Source organism: Elephantulus edwardii, unplaced genomic scaffold, assembly GCF_000299155.1.
Source record: "Elephantulus edwardii isolate Elephantulus edwardi_28Jun2011 unplaced genomic scaffold, EleEdw1.0 scaffold00045, whole genome shotgun sequence".
In the NCBI taxonomy this organism is placed as follows: Eukaryota; Metazoa; Chordata; class Mammalia; order Macroscelidea; family Macroscelididae; genus Elephantulus; species Elephantulus edwardii.
Window position 1 is genome coordinate 7911934 of NW_006399795.1, and position 22726 is coordinate 7934659.

Below are 22726 nucleotides of genomic sequence, written 5' to 3' on the forward strand. Positions count from 1 at the left end.
ACTGAGTGAATTAAGTCATCCTCATAAGAACACATACTGCATAAGACCATTACTGTAAAAACAGAAGGATAACTAGTAAAATGTGTATGGATATTCAAAGAAGGAAGGAGAAGGGGTGCGGAGAGGGAAAAATCACAGGGTTTGGTGAAAAACCAGAGTTTGGTGGGTGGATGGAGGAGGTGAAGGAATTAGGAAAGATCCAATGGGATCTGAAAACATGGGGTCACAGTGGGCCTAGATTAATGGTTATTCATTTTATAAGACACAATATATGGGAACGATCACATGAAACACAAGGTGAATGAAGAAAACATTAACATATTCTACTCTTTCACACTCAGCATTTTGATGGCATCTAACTCTCACAGACACAGAATTTAATACTCCAGTGGCCAGGCCAACATTCTGTGTTTTAATACACCCACCAGAGGATCCTGATGTTCTTTAAGTTTGAGAACCCATAGCCTTAAAAAAAACCCACTAAAGAAAGGGAAAACACAAGAAGGTACATAAGAAATACAGTAAACAGCAGATATGTAGGCGGACAGGCAAGATGAGCAGATATGGATAAGTGAAAAGGACAATATCCATGACCACACATAGGTTGGACAGATCTTATTTCTACATTCATATTTGTATATGCTATAAATATATCCATGTATGTAGCAAAGCCAACAGAGTACAAGGCTTTGTAAACTATTTAGTCATAATTAAACACCCCGAGTTGCCAATTCTACACCCATTGGGACTTAGTCAAGGACCACAGTCTCTGGCAACATCAAGGTCAATTGGCTTAACATAGTTCACAAAGACAACGTTGTGCATTCTACTTTGGTGAGTAGTAACTAGGATCTTAGAAGCTTGTGAGTAGCCACCTAAGATACAAATATTATTCTCTACATGTTTGGAACCAAAAAAAAGAGAAAAATCAAGATGTACTGAAACAATCAGTCCAAAGAATGTCTGTAACCTTTAGATCATAATAACTGGACAAGGCCTACCTACCACCAGTGACCACTCTGACGATAACACAGTAGAATACCCTGAACAGAGTAAGGAGAAATGTATAACAAAACTCAAAACCTGTATAAAAAGGCCAGGCTTACTGTTCCAGTAGAGACCGCTCCTTAGTTACCCTCCAAACTTGGAACAAAACCCATGGTTCAACACTCAAACAAACAATAGATAGGCCTGTAAGGTGACCAGAGAACTCTGGTAGCCTAGTGGGTGATGAGTTGTGCTGATAATCCAAAGGTGGGCAGTTCAAATCTCCCATTACTTTGTAGGAGAAAGATGGACAATGTCCTCCTGTATAATTTACAGTCTTTGAAAAATCTGGAGGGTCAGATAAGAGTCTGCTCCAACTTGAGGGCAACGTGTAACAAACAACACAAAGTGACCGATGACACCAAAGAGGGGAGCCACTCCTTAGAATCGTACAAGACCAGAAGGACAGCATTTGCCCAAGAAGGACACCACGACAGCACAAGAGGGTGGGAGAGAAGGATTCATGAAGATGAGAATTACAAAGAGAAAGTGGGGAAAGAGTGATTATATTGTAATTAATATTACGAAGCAAAATGTGTATGAATGACAAGCCAATATATTCAGTAAAGTTTCACCCAAACACCAATTTGAAAAAAAGAAAGAACAAGATTTTCTCAAAAGAAATGAGACATAAATGTGTCAGGCTTAGAAGTTTGTGATAAGTTTACATTCATCACTTGGTAGACTGCATCACTATACACCTTCCACTGTCAACTCTCTGTTCCCCATTCTGTGGGAAAATGTCCTCCTGAGTCACACAGTCATGTTAGATTTGCCCATGGGAATTGTTTTGGCCAGGAAATGTTAGCAGGTATGACACAGGAAACCACAGGCAAGCAGGGGCTTTAATCATGCTTCCATGAATGACTTTACACTCGTAGGCTCCTCCCTCCTCCATGAGAGGCAGGTGCCCCCGATGGTGATGACTCGTACAGCCTGCGTCCTAGAACAAAAAGACACAGAGCAGGCCTGAGCCCAACCCAAAGCCACAGCCAACTCACAGACTAGAGAGCACGAAATAAAAGTGTGTTGTTTCAAGTCATTTCATTGAGGGATTGTTTCTTAGATAGCATTAACACAGCAAAAGCTGGCTGATACAAGCTATTTAATTGTGTAGCAAATGTAATCATGTCCAAAAAAGGCTGGAGATTGATGACATTCTGCAGAAGTCCTCCTCCAGATTTCAGATTGAAAAGGTAATTAAATCAGAGTCAACCTACAGCCATATCTTAGCATTTCCAAAATAGGGAAAGAAAACCTCTCTTTCTCTGAGAAGAAATGGGGAATGGGATTCTCAATGACTAATCTCTCTTTCCTTAGCTTCTCCAATCTCTTTAAAATTATTTTTTTTTCATCAAAGGATATTAAACAGTAAAAACCTAAGCCTGACCTGGACAATGAACAAGGATGACAGAAAAAGAATTAACGCCTTTGAGCTGTGGTGTTGGAGAAGAGCACCGAACATCCCATGGATGGCCAAGAGAATGAACAGATATGTCTTGGAGATGGTGCAACTGGAGAGTTCTTTGGAGGCAAGAATGATGAGGTTTTGAGTCACATACTTTGGGCATGTTGCTAAGAGACACTATTCCTTGGAGAGACATGATGTTGGGAAGGATGGAGGGTTGATGAAGGAGAGGAAGACCCTCAACCAGGTGGATTGATACGGTGACTGGGGCAATGGACTCTTGTGTGTCAGGAAGTGTGAAGATGGTGCAAGACAGAAGAGGGTTCAGATCTTTTGTTTATAGGGTCACAGTAAGTAGTGCTTGACTCGATGTCACCTAACAATAACAACAACCACCACCAAGTGACATTTAAAATACCTTCTAACGTTACACTACATGAACTAACTCAGTCCCATAAGGACAAATACTGTATAAGACCATTATTGTAGAAACAGATAACCAATAAACTGTGTATGAGGATTTAAGGGGGGGAGACAGAACAAGGAGGGAAGGAGGGGGTAATCATGGGGTTGTACAATTTGATGGGTGGAAGGAGGGGTAGGTTAAGGAAATGGGAAAGATCTGGTGTGAAAAACAATGTATATAAACTGTAAGTAAACCAGTATAAAATTAAAATTGTATAGTAAAAAAAAAAATACCTTCTAGAATAAATAAACCTCCTTATAGGATGAGACCGTTCAAATCTCAGGATGACCAAGTAAGGGTAACAGATACAGGGCAGAGAACATACCTCTCTACCCCTTTCTTTGGACTCACTTAACAAGCCCAGAGACACCAGTGAGTTCAACCAAAAGGAAGCAGGCTGGGCACTTTGCCACTTTAATGCATGCCCACACATCAAGCATGCTGTAAGTCACACTCCAACTAAAATCCTTCAAACTAATAAACACCTGGCCCTGTCACCACTCAGAAAAGTCACAGCAATTGAGAAAGAGCGGTCACTTACTTCTAAGGCTTTAGGACATAACAAGGAGCCCTGGTGGTGCACAGGTTCAGTACTCAGCTTGACAGAAAGAGGTGACAGTCTGCTTCTACGATGCTGTGCCGCTTTGGAAGCCCTATGGGGCACTTCTACTCCTGGGGAAGGAGTTGCACTGGCAACCTTAAGGCAAGTGGTTCAAATCCACCAGCTGCTCCACAGGAGAAATACGGGAAATCTTCTTCCATGCAATTTACAGACTTTAAAAACCCGCTGGAGGGTTAGCTAGGAGTCAGTTCTGCCTCAAAGGCACAAACGACAAATATGGTTGTTATAAGTCTGGACCAATTTAACAAGATGTGGGCCTGATTTCACTTGGTATGGTAAGAAGGAAATCTACCAAAACAAAACCTTCAAAGTTGAGAAGGAAAAAGAGTCTGCCTTTAAATTAAGCCCTAGATCCCAACTTCACTAGTCTTAAAATAATAACATCAATTACACTGGTAGCTATATTTTAGCCAATTTCCTCTATTCCCAAATGATAAGAGAAATTAATTGTTTCAGCAGTTTGTAGGTCCAAAAATGTTGACTGAATAATAAACTGAGAGCTCACCCAGTGTCTCTCACTCGGGGAATGTATCTTCTTACAACTAACCAAGAATAATTAGAACTTCCACTTATAAAACACATATGAAAGTAGACAGTCAAACCAGTTTATTTATATATATTTATGTGTGTGTATAATATTGCAATTAGTACAAAGAAGTAATAGACCACCTGAACTTGAGCCTTCATGACTCTGAGTCTAGAAGCAGTAGATGGTTCCCAGTGACCACTACTGACCACTCTGAAAGGGATCACAAGAAGTCATAAGGAAAGTAGGCAAAAATGCAGAACAAAACTCAAAAGCATAAAAGAACCAGGCCCACTGGTTTGACAGACCCTGATGGAGCACCTGAAAGTACGGCCCTTAGACACTCTGGACACTGGATTCTTCCTTCCTGGAACTGAACTTAGCTTTTGGTCAAATATCAGTCCTGTAAGTGAACTCCTTAGAAAAAAAAATCAACCACATGGGATCCAGAGGGCAGCATGTGCCCAGCGAGAAATCTCAGAAGGTAGGAAGGGGTAGGAAAGAGGACAAATGGAAGCAGGGAATATAAGGCAGAAGTTGGTAGAGTGCTGTTCTGTTGTGGGAACTGCAATTACCATGTGTATGAATTACTGCATGGAAAAGCAACCTTCTGTGTAAACTTTCACCCAGATCACAATTAAGAAATAAACAAAACTTTAAAAAACATACATTTCTCCACCATATGCTCTGCCGGAGAAGGAGGGACAATCTCCTCCTGTACCTGTCAGATCCGATTTGATGGTACACGCATACAAAATAATAAAAATTTAAAAAAAAAAACAACAAAAAACCCAACATACATTTCTACAAAATATCATTGAGAGGTGGGCACTTTTCCTACTGACCTTCCCACCTGCCAACAATCCCAAGCACCTGACCGAAGGCCTTACCATGGAAACAACAAGCTAAAAGTCCCACAAGTTAAAGTAAAAAATGAAGACTTCATGATTGCAGTGGCAATGCATTTAACCCACCCAATCACATCCACTGTCTCAGCCCTGGGTCAATTAACAAGACCTCACTGTCACGAGCTACCCAGGACAGAGTGGCATTTTCAACCTGTTGTCCACGCATGGCCTGGCCCAATCGGGAAATCAATCCATTCATTGACTGTTAAAACCAGGGGGGAAAAATCAACTGCAAGATCTGGGACATTACCTTGTCTTAGGGGATGTGGTTAGCCATTCTTCGTGTTTCTCAAATGTTATTAAATAAGCAGCAATTTCCTGGAACAGAAAAATAAAAAGATAATAACAACAATTAGCTCACGTTGGATCCTGAGAGGCAAGAAAGTTTTTGTTGTTGTTGTTGTTGTTGCTGTTGTTTCCCCACTGCCGTCCTTCTCGAGGCGGTCCAGCTCTGCTGAGAAACGCTCCGCTCGAACCCTGTTTCTATTTTGATTTTTTTTTTTTTACGTCTTTTCTATTCAACCTGCCATGCAACAGTAATCAAAGCCTTGGGTTTCAAAAGATAAGTCTGTGGCAAGGACAGAAATATTTCTCTGTGGGAAGGAAACATCAGACAACATCTCCGATTCTCAATGCCATTAATTTGAGGAAGTGGGGTGGGGTTGGGGGGGAACACATGCCAACAACAGGTCTCCACTTAGGCAAGGTCGTAATTGGAAAGTGGCATCGGTCTTCTTCTGAAGCTGGACGGACTTTTCATCATTGTCACAAGAGATGATGCATTCTCTCAGCTTGATTTCCAACCCCCAGAGCCAAATCACACCAAGATTAAAAAGGAAAGATAAAGTCATATTCCAGAGAGAGAGAGAAACTGAGAAATGAGTTAACCTTTCTCACTACTGATAACTGAATCTATTGAACAGCTCTTCAGAAAGAAGAGCAATGTCAGCAGAGTTTAAGGCAACGATGGAGAAAGTGTGGGCACCTGAAGGTAAATTAAATATTTATAAACACAACATCACTGCAGATAGAATTACGGATTTATTAATAATTTCCATAAAAAGCCAGTGGGTGACATCAACATAAGTCACTGCTCCAGCTCTGAGGCTTGATATGGCCCATTACTTCCACCTCCAAGCGGATCTGCTAACATGAAATTGGCAGGGATTGTAAGTTAAATTAAGGTTGGCCTAGTACACATGGCCCTTGATCTTGGTGATGATACAACACAGAGCTGTTGCCCTTGACTCTCGGGAAAACGCAGAGATGAGGCTTCAGTCTCCACTCTCTCCACAGCCAGGTTCTTAGAGGGCTCCTTGGGATGGAATTTGTGTGGTACCCAGAGGCTCACAGCCCTCCTCTGCAGCCAGCAGATTCTGGAGTTGGACATCATGGCATCCCCTGTGTGAAAATGCTAAATTTGACCTTTAGGGAAAGAAGAGACTAGCACTTAAACAGGAAAGCAGAGCAAGTTAAAGGAAGAAATACTACTCCCGCCATGTGGCAGGAAGACAGCAGAACCCAGATGGAGATCAGGTTCTTACAAATTTTCAGTCATAGAAACTGGTCAGTGACTGGAAACTAACAGAGCCCAGGCCACCCCCTTCCAGAAGCTTGGACTCTTCACCAAGAACCTGGAAAGTAGAAACCTGTGATAAAAATCGGATTCCTACTGTTGATCACAGTTAAAGAAACTGAAATAAAAAGCTAATAAGTCAGCATATTTTTCCTTCTCATCACTGATTCTTAGTTTTCGCTTCTTTCCTTAGAGAGCTCCTGCCCTAAGCCCTCCTAGCCAAAGGCTCAGATAGCCAGTTTATCAGACATCAATCACCTCAACAATTTCTCCATGTACCACTCCTTGACACTGATGACTTTCTTCAAGCCGTCAACACTCTTACATCCTTCCTTCTCCAAATTGTTCCACCACCACTGATTTAGCCTCACAGGCCCTGAAACACTTCATCTAATCTCCTTTTAGCAGAGGAGGAAACTGAGGCCTGGGAAAGAAAAGGGCTTTGCCCAAAATGAGGGTGTTTGTAACTGAGTGGGGCAAGGACAAGGGGTGCCAACTCCAGAGCACGCATACTCTTCCCTACTCTCTTGCTGCTGCTCAAATTCAAGTTTGGTAAAGAAGATACTGAAGCAGGATGTGTGTGTGTGTGTGTGTGTGTGTGTGTGTGTGTTATGTCCAGCTGGGTGTTTCCCCCATCCCAACCCCAACACACACACACAGATCCTTAGTCCCAAGGGCCATGCTTACACAGCCTCAGCCTCCTCCAACACCCTGGCTCCCTCAGCCCCCTCTCTGCCTGGATCCTAAATACTGCATCAATGCTGTAGAGAACAACGTGACTGTCAAGATGAAGGAATTCACTGCAGACTCCAAAGCAAAGACTGTCCAGCTTGCAGATTTTAAATGTTTAGTTTGTCCTTTGGACGATCAAATAGAAAAACTGCCGCCAAGGTACAACGTCTGCGTGCTGCAGGGGCTCAGAGAAGAAGCTGCAGTCAAATCCCACAGATCACCTCATGGGCTACGGGGCACCAGGTTTGATCCTACACCCTCAAAAGGTGGGGCCTACCCCAGACACTCGCCAGGCCACATTAGTAAGGGCCAGCGGGCAGCACCTTCCTGCACTTGGCACTGCTGACCCCTAGCATGCCATGTGTTGGATATGACCACTGACCACTTGGTCACTCAGCATCCACTTGCCTGTCAGGCTGGGCCTCTTTACTGCCAGGTCAATAACTTCTGGAGGAGGATTATAAAGTTCATCACAAGGGTAAGTCAACTATGGGTCAGCTAGGCCCAGCTGTCACCTCATCCCCTGACCTGAGACTGGCCAGTGGCAGGGATCCTCTCACTCCTTCTCGCCTCAGTGCATGGGCTCTAGTCCTGCCCACCTGCCAGGTCCTGTTCATCACTCTCTTCTGGACTATCTTTCTTGTCATCTGACACCAGAGCAAGCTTGTGCCTCCGGCTCCTTCTCAGCAATGCTCACATGTTATAAATTGAATTGTGTCCCTCTCAAAAGGTATGTTGGAATCCTAACCCCCACACATCCCTACTACCTAACTTCTCCTTGAGAAGTAAACCCTGTCGAGAAGAGCCTTTTCTTTGTTATGTTAACAAGGCCAAATCAGTATAAGGTGTGTTTTAAACCTAATCACTTTTGAGTGACTGTCATTGTTGTTTTTGTGTACTATCTAGTCCAAACCAATGCATAGCTGACCTTCCGGGGGGTTTTCAGAAGCTGTACATCACACGAGAGGTGACTGTCCAACTTTCCCCCACAGAGCAGCTGGTGGATGCAAACAGCGTGCTTTTAAGCTGGCAGTGCAGCTTCTTACCACTAAGCCACCAGAGTCCCACCCTGAGATACTAAGGATGAAGTAAGCAGTCTCTTTAGGGAGGTCTAGAGGCCTATCGGTAAGGACATGCACTGCTGACTCAAAGGCACGAGACTGAAACCCACCATTAACCATCTTGGGGAAAAGATGAGCAATCTTGTCTCTTGCAACCTACAGACTCTGAAACCCCACGAGACGGTCAGCCTTGAGTTGGCTCCAACTTGACGCCATATAATAAAAATCGGCATCTCTACGAGTCATGGTCACACAATGGTCAAGTGTTCAAATGCTAACCAAAAAAGATCAGCCATTGGAATTAACCAGCCTCCTTTGCAGAAGGATGATGTCATCGTGTTGATGACACTCACGTTCTAACTGGTCCTAGCAGGTCACTAAGAGTAAGGCAGCATGACCTGAAGCAGGGAGGGTCACTTTTCTGTGGGGCTTTGTGTATTTCTTTTTATTCAGTGTTTAATGCCACAGAGACAAGCAATCACAAATGAAGAAGAGAGTTGCCACATGGGAACCACCAAGGAACTAGAGGGCTACAGAAGTTGAAGCAGACAATGAAGGACCTTCTCCTAAGTCACATTTTGCGTTAAGACTTCCATCCTCTTAAACTGTGAGACTATAAAGCTTCTGTTCTTTAAAGCCACCCACCGACAGTATTTCTGTTACAGCAGTATGAATAAACTAAGACATCACACCATTCCGGACTCCTAGTGCACAGTGTGCCCTGTGGAATGTTTATAAGTGTAATGTCTCTCCTGTGCTGGCTTTGTGATGCCAAGGGAGAATTTGAGGCTTGGTTTCCATCACTGATGAGCCCAGACTGTGTCTTGTATATATAAAATTAAACAAGCCCAAGCAACTGTTGACACAGTAAAGGGTTGAATGAGTGAAGGTGAGGTTCTCTCTCAAAGGAAGCAAGCAGAAAGAAGCCCACCTGAGCTCCCCCTTCTGTAGGTGTGGGAAGAGAGAGCAGTGAACATTTCAAGGTCCAAATGCCATTGAGACTCAAAGCACAAGGTACCGAGGTATCTTGGAAATATCCTGCCAACTGCTCCACATTCCAATGGGCCAATCTGTGAACAAACTGTGCCTTCCAGCATGGACAGGGCATGAGTTATGAGTGCTGGCTGTGTGTTTGCTTTCAGATTTTTCAGCAGTCACCGTGTTTTTCAGAGTACAAAGAAACAGAAAATTCATTTCAAAAAATTAACTTGAGTAATTATTGTTGTTAAGTGACCCTATGCACAAAAGCCTTCTAAACCCTGCTCTATGCTGTGCCAATTTCACCATCTCTGATACACATACCTCAATTACCCCAGTTACTGAATCAATCCACCTCATAGGAAGGTCTTCCTCTTCTGTCCCTCCACGCTCCCAAGCATGATGTCCTTCTCCAAGGACTGATCCCTCCTTGCAACACGTCAAAGTATGTCAGACGAAGCCTTAGAATCCTTGCTCCAAGGAGCAGCCTGCTTCAACCCTCTCCATTATGAACCTGTTCATTTTTCTAGCAGTCCCTGGTACATTCAATATTCTTATCCAGCACCACAGCTTAAAGGCATCAACTCACCTTCCATCCTCCCTAGTCATTGCCCAGATCTCTGATGCATAACAAGTGATTGCAAAGACCACGGCCTGTATCATGCATGCCTTAGTCTCCAGAGTGACACCATTGTTCTTCAATACTTTGAGGAGGTCCCTAAAAGCAGACTTTCCCATTGCAATATGTCTTTTAATTTCCTGGCTGCCAGTGCCAAGAGTGTTGACATTTTCTATTTTAACCTGATAGTCAAAATTACAATTTCACTAATTTTAAGTTAGTCATGTAATTGTTTATATTCTTCTTTGCTGTAAATTTCTAAAATCCAAGTTCTGTTTTTCACTTAGAGCTAATTTCCATTTGGATTAGCCACATATCCAGTGTTCAACAGTTACATGCAGCCTATATTGGCACTACTGTAGACATGAATAACTCAGGTAAGTCCACAGAGAACGTCATGTCACCTTGAGCTGAAGGACAATGCACTGCCAAGCCAATGGCTGCCCTGTATGTCCACAGTTAGTGACCTCAGGTCCCAAATATGAAGAAGATGCCATTCTAAATAAACAGTGACTATGGGAGCAAGTGGTGTTGGAGGAAAGTATTGAATATACCATGGACTGCTAAGAGAACAAGCAGGTTAGTCCCAGAGAGGGTGAAGCCAGGCAGCTCCTTGGATACAAGGATTCTAAGACTTCATCTGACATACTTTAGCATGCTATTAAGGACGGACCAGTCCTGGGAGAGGGACGTCATGCTTGGGAGGGTGGAGGGACAGTGCAAGAGAAGAATATCCTCGATGAGATGGATTGATTCAGTGACTAGGGTAACGGGGGTAGGCAAATAAGGTTGGCTCAGGATAGAGCAGGGTTCAGAGCTGTTGTACATAGGGTCACTATGAGTTACTGGTGACTTGATGGCACATAACAACAACAACAACAACAACAACAACATGAGAGCAAGGTTCCCTGTCCAATCAGTCTAGCACAGAGAGAAAACACTCATGTCTGGTAAGCAGGGAACATCCCCGGTTAGGGAAATATATGGAGTTCTCCAGATAATAGTCTTTCCAATCACTTGCTATGAATCTGAGAACTGGACAATAAATAAGGATGACAGAAGAACTGATGCCTTTGAGCTGTGGTGTTGGAGAAGAGCACTGAACATCCCATGGATGGCCAAGAGAACAAACATATATTTTGGAAAGGGTGCAGCCAGAGTGTTCTTTGGAGGCATCTTGCTTGGAGGGGAGGAGGGTCAGCGAAGGAGAAGATTCTCAACCAGGTGGAGTGACATGGTGACTACTGCAAGAGGCTCTTGTGTGTCAGGAAGTGTGAGGATGGCCCAGCATAGAACAGGGTTCAGATCTTTTATTCATAGGGTCACTATGAGTCGTACTCAACAGCACCTAACAACAACAACATGGGATACTCCGCACGTCTGTCAGTTTGCTGGACTTTGGTGGTTTGCATGTTGCTGTGATGATGGAAGCTATTCCACAGTATTTTGAATACCAGCAGGATGACCCACCATTATAGGCAGGCTTCAGGAGAGCTTCCAGACTAAGGCAGACTAAGAAGGACCTGGTAATCTAGTTCCAAAAATCAGCCATTGGAAACCCTATGGGTCATGACATGTGGCTAAAACCCACCAGCTTCTCTGAAAGAGAAAGAAAGGTAATCTTCTTCTATATGATTTATCGGTCTCTGAAAACTTGCTGGAGCATCAGCTCTGAGTCCATTCTACTCAATGGCACACAACAACAACAATCAGAATATTGTCTGACAGAGTGCTGAAAGATGAGCTGTCAAGGCTGGAATACACTCAAGATACACAGAGGCTAAGTCAATGGACTCAAATGTACCAACAATTATGGAGATGGCACAGAACTGGACCCATCTGTTCTGTTGTACCTGGAGTCACCATGATGAGTCTTGGCCAACATAAAGGCAGTGGAGGTTCTTTGAAGGTCAGAATTCACCTCCATCTCTCAACTTGGGCTTTTTATTACTTTCATCCTCATCTAGAAAGTTACTCTCCCCATAGATGGTACATCTTTTAACCCTGTGGAATAGTCTTACCAAAGAAATCTGCTTCCCCTCTGACAATTTCCCCTCTAGCAGCTCCCAGAAAATGGATAGTAGTTGCTCGCAGGACATCCAGCTGAACTCTTCCACACAACCCATCCTTCACCTGGATTTAAGGGACAAGTCCAGTGATAAGGAGAGGGAAAAGCCACTCAAGGTGACTTTCAGATTTGTCATAATATACTAACCCCCCCCAAAATAATTTGTTTTTATTCTTTATTCTCCTAATTCCAAGTAACACAAACTCATGTATTTTGTACACAAAACAAACCTTTCAACTAATGGGTATTTTTTGTTTAGAAGTTTGTTTTTATGCGAGTTCTGCACAAGGGTTTTATCTATAAGGGACCAAAGCTAAGGGGGCGGGGGGAGCCCACACTCTCCTAGCAGCTGGCCCCAGCATCTGCTAGAGCCACAAAATGCAATTATATGGCTCCCAAATGAGAAGTAAAAATATCTTGTTTCCAATACTCTTGGTTTTAAGACTCATACTTAATGTCCTCTGGGTATTTCGATGGTGCCAGATCTCTGTGTTATGTACTTTATTAGGGATGTGTGAATGTCATATTAATGACTTCTAACCGACATGTTTACAGTGGAAACAAATTTTCCCATAATCCACTGCTCATGTTACCAAAAAAAGAAGAAGGAGTGATTGGCTTTAATTTTAAAAAGAAAACAAGTAAATTATTATCTAAATCTCCTCCCATAGCTCACTCTAGGGCATTTCCAATAGGTTGCTTCCCGCTTGAAAGCAATAGTACAGTATCATGCCCAAATCTTGCCATTCCTGCCTACTTATTTACTTTCTGAGCACCTAGTGGGCTGATCCAAGACTCTGCATGGAATATTCTGGATCTCTGTCACCAGGGAAAAACCAAAATCCCAAAACATTCTTTTGAAATGACGAGGTCTTTGATTTAATGGTTGTTTGTGATGGTGGTGGTGGTGGTTGTTACTGTTTGTTGTGTACCTCAAGTTGGAACCCACACATAGCTGACCTTCCAGGAGGTTTTCAGAGGCAGTAAACTGCACAAGAGGAGACTTCCCATCTATTTTCCAGGGAGCAGTTGGTGAATTTTAATTGTGTGCCTTTAGGTTGGCAGCACAGCTCCTTATCCACTAGGTCGCCAGCTATAAGCAATCAGCATAGAGAATAACGGTTTATATATTTTCTTAATATATCAGACTCTGTATAGGTTATAGCAAAGCTCTACTCTGACAAGTCAGGAAGGTAGGGAGGATCTCCAAGGACACCTGGAGGACTTTTCACAACTGTTGCTGTTGTATTAGGTGTCACAAGGTTGGCTGTGACTTACAGAGAAATGTGTAACACAACAACCCTGCCCAGTCCTCACAATCTATGCTGTGTGCTCTGCTCAAGCCTATAACTGGTAGCCATTGTGCCAGTCCATTTCCTTGAAGGTCTTCCTTTCCTTCTCTGACCCTCCACTTTTTAAGTATTATGTATTTTTCCAAGGACTGCCCCTCTCCTGACAAGAATTTTAATTTGAGATTAAGTCTCTCTCCCTGCTTCTAAGGAGAACTCTGGCTGCATTCTTCCAGTACAGATTTGTTCATTCTTTTGGAAATCTGGCATATACTCAGTATTCTTTGTCAATATCACAATTCAAAGACATCAATTCTTCTTAATTCTTCCATAGTAATTGTCCAACTTTCACAAGCATATGAAGCAAACGAAAATACCAGGGCTTGGGCCAGGGAACCTTGGTCTTGAAAAGGCCATCCTTATTCTTTAGCACTTTAAAGAGGTCCTTGACAGCTGACTGACCTAGTAATAATTTATTTTTTTTTTATTTCAGTAATTCTTCAGCTTTTTCAATATGGATCGATGCTCAACATCAAAACAAAGATTCTCACCACCAGGCCGACTGGCAGCATTATGATAGATGGTGAAGAGATGGAGATTGTTAGCAGCTTCAGTTTGCTTGGCTCCACAATCGACACTCTTGGTATCAGCAGCCAGAAAACTAAGAGATAAATTGCACTGGAAAAATTGGCTGTCAGAGCCTCTCCAAAGTACTGAAGAGCAAAAACTTCAGCCTGGAGACTAAGGTGTGCCTGATCCAGGCCATAGTCTTTGCAATTGCTTGCTATGTGTCAGAGAGCTGGACAATGACTAGGGATGCTAGAAAGAGAATGGATGCCTCTGAGCTGTGGTTCTGGAGAAGAGTACTGAATATACCATGGACTGGTAGGAGAACAAACAGGTTCATTCTAGAGAGGGTGAAGCCAGGCTGCTCCTTGGAGGCAAGGATTCTGAGGCTTCAACTGACATACTTTGAGCAAGGAGGGACATACTTGGAGAGAGACATCATGTTTGGAAGAGTGGAGGGTTGGAGCAAGAGACGGAGACCATCAAAGAGAAGGACCGATACAGTGACTAGGGTAATGAGTATAGGTGTGTCAGAGACAGCAAAGTTGGCACAGGATAGAGTAGGTTTCAGGGCTATTGTACATAGGGTTGCTATGAGTCACAAGCAACTTGACAGCACACAACAACAACAACAACAACAACAACAATTCTTTATTAAAAATAATTCTGTACGTGTAAAGACTGAAAAGAAGATTAAAGATGATTAACACATATTGGGACCATGGCAGCAGATCGTAACATACTAGTGCTTTTTAGGGAAGCTGTTGACAGCCAAATCACAGAACAAAGGTCAAAAGCAAAATACAAAAGTACCCTCAAAAAATGCTTACAATGAAGTAAATGTGCTAACCAGAATTTTAAAATGGTACAAAAAAATTGAAATGACTGACATTACATGATTTCAAGGGTTCCCCTTTCTGCTCTTTTCTCTGTAATAACAGAAAGGCCTGGGAGGTCTCGATCCTTCATTTGACTGTTCTCAGATAATAAATTCTGTCTAGGAATCAACACTCAACTTTTCGACAGTCTCTTCAATGGGGAGAAGGGGAAAAGAGAGCTTCCAAAAAGAACAACTAAAGAGAACCAAGAGTTCTCTTTGAAAACCATTCCCAATTAAAAAAAATGAAATGAAAAGTAAACATAAAAACGCTCCAGTTATCATTTCTTGACTGCTGGTTCCGTGGCTATTCCACAAAAAGATGACTAGAATTCAGGTTGAATTTCTAAAAAAACTAAGCTTTTGAATTAAAATGTGGCCTAATCACTCAGCTGTCCTTTAGACACAGTGAAAGACTTCGCCTGGTACATAAGCACAAATCTGAAAGAAACTCTGAGCAACTATGAACACATTCAGAGACAGACTCAATGAAGAGAATATTCAGCCATGCCCTTATTCATTTATCTATTCATTGGTTCAAACTTCCGATAAATTATTGAGTATTTACTATGTGGCAGGCACTCTGCCAGGCCCTGATGATATAAAGAAGAAGGAGAAATGGTCCTTATCCTCAACTGCAGCAGGGGAGACAGACACGGCTGCAGCATTCAGATCTACTACTCTATCAACTGCAAAACAGTTGATGTGAGTGTTGAATGAGCAGCATGAACAAGGTTTAACAAGATCACAGAAGAGAAAAGCAGAGAAAGAGTTACCAAGGAAAGAACATTTAACCTAGATTTTGACAAATGTGTGATTTTCCAGGTAGACAGGTAAGTAGCAAAGGCATTAATTAGGCAAAGGAAGTGGCAAATGCAAAAGCAGGAAGCTAGGGAAAGATAGGCGTACAGGAAACCAAGTGATCCGAAGTGGTTGGCATCTGCAGGATGGAAACAGGGCCAGGTCAGTGCTAAAATGCTCATCTTCCACGTGGGACACGTTCAATTCTGAGCTAATCCATTTCAAGCACAGCCACCACCTGTCGGTCGGTGGAGATATGTGCTGCCAGTTGGCTGAATAGGTCATAGTGGAGCTTCCAGACTAAGACAGTCTAGGAGGACAAAATCCCTATTGATCACACTGGTAAGATTCAGACGGAATCATGGACACAGTGCAGGATAGGTCAGCATTTTGTTTCATTGGGTATGGAGTCTCTGGGAGTAAGGGGCTAATTTAACAGCAAGTAACAGTTTAATGACAACAACATAATCAGAAGGGCATAAAGAAGAATAGCAACAGCCAAAGTTAGACAGGTAGAGAAGGATCCAAACTGGAGGATTAAAAAGCAGGGAAACGGAGTTTTAGCTAAAAGAGCCAGGGGAGACACCGAAAGCTTTTAAATAGAGGGAAGACACATAAAGAGCTGTGCTTTAGAAGCACAGCTCTGATGGCAACATGGTGTATAAATACTGAGTGGAGACTATAATTACAGCACAAGAAAGGGACAAAGAGAACTGAACTATGACAGTGGGAATGGAGGAAAATGGAAGCAAGTTGATTTTTTTTTCAAAAGTGAAATAAATGGGGCTTGAAAATCAACTGGCTGGAGAAAATGAGAAATATGGAGGCCGCAAGGACAGCTCTGAAAGCAGAGGTCACAAGCTGGCTGCCCAGGGCCCGATTTTAGCCAAAGATGTGCTTACTTAGACCACACAGGATTTTTTCCATCTGAATTATTTGCCAACATTTGAAAATGAGGACTTCCAGCTTCTCTTGGAAAATAAGATGGTCTGGCAACTCTGGGTTCAACGTCCTGCCGAGCAGATGCTGCTGGTTGGAGGTGCAAAGCAGCTGCCCCCTTCAGATGGACAGGAGCTCTCCAGATGGCTAGAATCTGCAGCAGGCTGACTGTCTTCACTAGGAAGACATGCTTGGACTGTAGGCACTTGACTTTGGAGCTGCTACTCTGCCATTGGCAACTGAATAATAGGCAGTGAAGCCATGACTCCAAAACAGGTTACCCAGCAAGAAACAAATTTCAAACTCTTTGAAAGAGAAGTCTTTTAAACCAGGATACTCACTACCCCTTAACACACTGACATTTACTGACTAAGACATTGGGTGACTGCCCCATATCTACATTAGCATTGCATGCAACATTTGTCAGTTTGTTCTCTCTTAGTTCTAACTTACCCCTTCCTGTTTTGTGTTACCGAAGCTGAACTCTGTAAGTATTTCTCCCTGGACAGCTTGGAATAATGTCAAACTTCATCAACAGAAAGAAAGATGGTAATGGCAAAAAGACACATCTCTTCCAGTTTCTGTCCTCTGTCATGATTATTACTACTCAAACTTGGAGTCAAGTGGCCACATAGGTGAATGCAAATCATGTATCAGGACGAACTCCTTCCATTGGCAGACTGCTTCAGACCTGCTTTGGTCCATCCACATGCAGAGACAAACTATGTTCCCAGACCAACTCTGATCTCATGACACCTCCAAGAACCAGTATCACCTCCATAAACACACTCTAGCCAATGCCTACCAGCAGGTATTGCCAATTACCATGGCAGCCAGTCCTTTTCAAAGAAATCTGACTCTCAGTCCATGAGGGTTCTTTTAGTTCTTAGTTTATTCACTGTGCACTCATGCTCAACCTACAGGGAGCAATTAAGTATTCTTTTGTACTGGATACTACCAGAAGAATGTCTATTTGTGTTTCATTGACTATGCAAAGACATTTGACTGTCTGGATCACAATAAATTGTGGCTAAGGGTGTACGCCAGGGATGTGTCCTATCTCTATACCTTTTCAACGTGTATGCAGAGCAGATTATGCGAGAGGCTGGACTCTATGAGGAGAAGTGTGGCGTCAGGATTGGTGGAAGATCTATTAACAATCTCCATTATGCAGATGACACAACCCTGCTTGCCAAAACTGAGGAGGACCTCATGCACTTGCTGCAGAGGGTCAAGGACTGCAGCCTTCAGTATGGAGTGAGGCTCAATGTCAAGAAGACACAGATTCTCACCACTGAACCAATTGGTAGCATCAGGATGGATGGCAAAGAGATTGAGATTGTTCACAGCTTCAGTTTGCTTGGCTCCACGGTCAACACTCTTGGCACCAGCAGCCAGGAAATAAAAAAACGTACTGCAATGGGAAAGTCTGCTGTTAGGGACCTCTCTAAAGTACTCAAGAGCAATGGTGTCTCTCTAGAGACTAAGGTGAGCCTGATACAGGCCATGGTCTTTGCAATCACTTGTTATGCATAGAAGAGTTGGACAATGACTAGGGAGGATAGAAGGAGAATTAATGCCTTTGAGCTGTGGTGCTGGAGAAGAGTATTGAATGTACCCTGGACTGCCAAGAAAACAAACAGATTCATCCTGGAGAGGGTTAAACCAGGCTGCTCCTTGGAGGCAATGATTCTGGGGCTTGGTCTGACATACTTTAGACATGTTGTAAGGAGAGACAGGTCCTTGGAGAGGGACAACAAGCTTGGTAGGGTGGAGGGACAGCGCAGGAGGGGAAGACCCTCTATGAAGTGGATTGATTCAGTGACTGGGGTAATCGGGATGGGTGTGTCAGAGGCAATGAGATTGGCACAGGATATAGCAGAGTTTAGGGCTGTTGTACATACGGTCGCTATGAGTTGCTAATGACTCGACGGCACATAACAACAAACAACAACAACAACAACCTTGAGTAAAATGTGAATTTCAAAACACCTGATCATGCTTAGGCAAAACCTATACTTGGACCAAGAAGCAGTCCTCAGAACAATAGTGAAGAAACACTGTATGGTTCAAAATCAGGAAAGGAGTGTGTCAGAGATGCATCCTGTACCCGTACCTTTCCAATCTATATGCAGAACAGACCATTCAGGAAGCAGGGCTTTATGAGGAGGAGTGTGGCATCAAGATTGGAGGAAGACTCATTAACAACCCACGATATGCAGATGACACAATCGTGTTTGTTGAAACCGAAAAAGACCTGAAGCAATTGCTGCAAAAGGTCAAGGACTGTAGTCTTCAATATGGATTGAAGCTCAACAACAAGAAGACTAAGATTCTCACCACTGGGCCAATGGCAGCACCATAATAAATGGAAAAGAGATTGAGGTTGTTAGCAATTACAGCTTGCTCAGATCCATAATCAACACTCTTAACACCAGCAGTCAAGAAATCAAAAGAATAATTTGCATTGGGGAAAATCTGCTATCATGGACCTTTCCACAGTGCTGAGGAGCAACGATGTCAGTCTAGATAAAAAGATGCACCTAATTCAGGCCATGGTCTTTTCAATTACTTCTTATGATTCAAGAGTTGGACAATAAAGATGACAGAAAAAGAATAGATGCCTTCAAGTTGCGGTGCTGAAGAAAAATATTAAAAAACCACGCACTGCCAAAAAAACCCAAATCGGTCTCTCTTAGAGAAGGTGAAACCCAAGTGTCTCCCCTTGGAGGCTAGGATTTTGAAGCTCCACCTCACCTATTTTGGGCACATGGCCAGGAGAGATCAGTCCTTGGAGAAGGACATCATGCTTGGAAGGGTGGATGGACAGCGCAGGAGAGGAAGACCCCAGATGAGATGGACTGATACAGTAACTGGGGAGATAGGGGTTGGTGTGTTGGAATTAGTGAGACTGGCTCATAACAGGGAAGGGTTTAGAGCTGCTGTACATAGGGTCACTATATATCACAGGTGACTCAATGACACATAATAAGAATAACAAACTATGACAGGTTTGGATAACAAACTATGACAGGCTTGGAAGCCGGAGTGGTTATCCACTTCCTAAATAACATGTCTCCGGAAACTCTATAAACTTTGATAAGTGTCAACTGTTGTAGACGGGCTTCAGACCTTTTGGGTCTTTTTCAGGATCACTATGAGTTGTGCTCAACTCGAAGGCAGTTACCAACAACAACAGTTAATACGGTAAAAATAAAAAACGACACCCTTCAGTATGGATTACACATCAGCATAACTCAAAGTATCTCACAGTCTTGCAAGTCAGAATTGACTCAAGCTGACCCTCCAAGGTTTCTAAGATTTTCAGGCTGTAAATCCCATGGGAGATGACTGCTCTTATATCCTCCTTGGAACTTCTGGTGGATTTGAACCTTCAGAGGATGTTATCCTTGAGTCAGCAACACAACTCAGCTCCCACTAAAGCTCTCTTGACATGCAGAAAACAAAACTCACAACTGGACCAGTAGGCAACATCATGAAAAGCTGAAAGATACTGACATTTTGATGATTAATATTGTATGTCAGTGGGGCCTCCATTTACAGTATAATATAACTATGTTGTAAATCATAACCTCTATGGTGTTACAGAGGCAAAATGAGAACCAGTTATATAACAATATGACTAGTCTAATCTAACTTAGGGGAAGTCTCTTCAAGAGCGTGGTCCGCACTGAAAATGTATATGGACTATCTGGAAAGAGAGCAAGTTTTTGTCAAATACTGCCTCTGGCTCAACACTTCTGGACTGGAACCAGCAACATTCAATACCTACTGGCCTTGGATTCATCAGCCTCCAAAGCCAGCAGTCTCTGCCAATGCCTGTCGACCTGGGACTCCTCAACCACTGAAGTCAGTAAGTTTCCTAAACAGCAGTCACAAAGAAGTGTAAAAAAAAAAAAATTAAAGCAATTTGTGGCCTCTGCTGTACTTTGTGTAAATATCTGAGTCTGCTCAGTTTAGGAGATAGATTTCTGCTTTTCACAAAAAAGTCTATTTCTAAAATAGAAAAAGTTGTTTCTTTGTTCTTTCACTGTGGGTGAGTATGGCTAGTTACTTGATATCATTGCATCTCTGCTTTCCCATTTGAAATATGGTGATTGTATTATTATGTTGTTGTTGTTGTGTTGTTGTTGATTGCCATAGAGTAGAGCATGACTCATAGTAACTCTATGAACAAAAGACCTGGAGCCTTTCTATAACTATCATCATTTCTCAAAGTTTATAAGAGTTTCCAGAGGCACGTTTAGGAAGTGGGTGTTGCTCCTGCTTCAGGTTGTATTATGTGAGGATATATATATAGTATTCACAGTTACTTTCTATGCATCAGAGAGCTGGACAATGAGCAAGGATGACTGAAGAAGAATTGATGCCTTTGAGTTGTAGTGTTGGCAAAGAGCATTAAACATACCATGTACTGCCAAGAGAACAAAGAGATCCAGCCTTGAGAGAGTGAAACCAAGCTACTCCTTGAAGGCAAGAATTTTGAAACTTTGTATTTTGAATATGTTGCCAGGAGGGATTAGTCCTTGGAGAATGACTTCATGCGTTTAAGAGTGAATGACAAAGCAAAAGACGAAGACCCTGGATGAGATGGACTGACTCAGGGACTGGGGAAATGGGGTAGGTGTGTCGGAGACAATTAAATTGGCTCAAGATAGAACAAGGTTCAGATCTGTTGTATATAGGGTTGTTATGAGTTGCAAGTGACTCGACAGCGCATAACAACAAATAAACGTGTGTGTGTGTGTGTGTGTGTGTGTGTGTATGTAAAATTACAAAATTTTTCAGGGTGTAGTCAACATGTGTTTGCTTTCGTTGTTATGTGCTGTCAATTCAACTACAACTCATGACAACCCTATGCACAATAGCCCTGAACTCTGCTCTATCCTGAGCTCTGGTAGCCTAACAGTAAGGAGTTGTGCTGTTCCCCTGAAGGCACACAGTTCTAATCCACCAACTGCTCCACAGGAAAAGGATGGACAATCTCTTCCTGTACTATTAATTGCCTCTGAAAATCCACTGGAGGGTCAGCTATGAGTTGGTACCCACTCAATGGTATACAACAACCATGGTAAGAGGCTGTGCTGCAATCACAAAGGCAAATGGTTCAAATCCACCAGCTGTTATGTGGGAGAAAGATGAGCAGTCTCCTCCCGTGTGACTAAGTGCCTCTAAAAATCCACCAGAGGGTAAGATGTTAGTTGGTTCTGACTCAACAGTACTCAACAACAACAAACATATATAGATACAGAGATAAGTCTGTGTATAGACATGTCCCTAGTGCACAGAAGATCACTAGATTAAAGGTTTCTTGTAATCTGTTTCACTGAAGTATTATTTACATACGATAAAATGTACCAATGTTAAGTATATAGTTCAATGGTTTTCACACACACAAAAATATACTATGCACGTATCTTTATATTCATTTATGTATGATGTATTAAAAGCATCCTTTATCAAGTTAAGGAAACTCATTCTATACACGAATACAACAGGTATGGAATTCTAATATTTCTTCTTTGCCTGATAAAGAATGGATTTTCTGCTTTATTTTGCTTAAATGGTGAATTTAACGGGTTGGGTTTTTTTTTTTTTAAATGCACAACCAAGAGAAGGAAAAAAGTTTAAAGACGAGGGGAAAAATATCTGGTAATGACATTTCAGACAAGGGACTCATGACTAAAATATATGACTACTATTGGGCCTCTACAAGAAAAAGATAACCCAATCATAAAATGTGCAAAAACTTAAAAAGGCTCTTCACTAAGAAGGATATTCAGATAGTCAATAAACACATGAAGAAATGCTCAAAATTAATAGCTATCAGAAGGACTAAAATAAAAACAACAATGAATCCTTTTATCCCCATAACAATAGCAAAGTTTAACAGGACAGCAAATAATACATGTTGGCAAGGATGCAAAGACATTGGAACTCTCGGTACTTCTGGTGGAATTGTAAAATGGTACAACCACTGTGGAAGGCAGTTGGGCATTTCCACAAAAAAGTGAATAAAGAAATACCATAGAACTCAGCTATTACACTACTAGGAACACACCCTAAGGAAATTAGTGTTGAGAGGCCCAAATGGAGATATGCACATCTACGTTCATCATCGCATTATTCACAATAGCAAGGAAATGGAAATAGCCTGAATGCCCATCAACAAACAGAGAAATATCATGGTACATTCACACAACAGAAAACTACATAGCACT

General features: G+C 42.4%; 1 protein-coding gene across 1 annotated transcript in view; it reads right to left on the reverse strand.

Annotated features, from left to right (window-relative positions):
- The window catches only part of CAMTA1 (calmodulin binding transcription activator 1), a 1380526-nt gene that overhangs the window by 979707 nt on the left and 378093 nt on the right, over window positions 1-22726 (reverse strand). The window contains exon 4 of the mRNA XM_006885914.1: window positions 5228-5295. Within this exon, the coding sequence (XP_006885976.1) occupies window positions 5228-5295 (68 nt within the window). The remainder of the gene's footprint in view (window positions 1-5227; window positions 5296-22726) is intronic.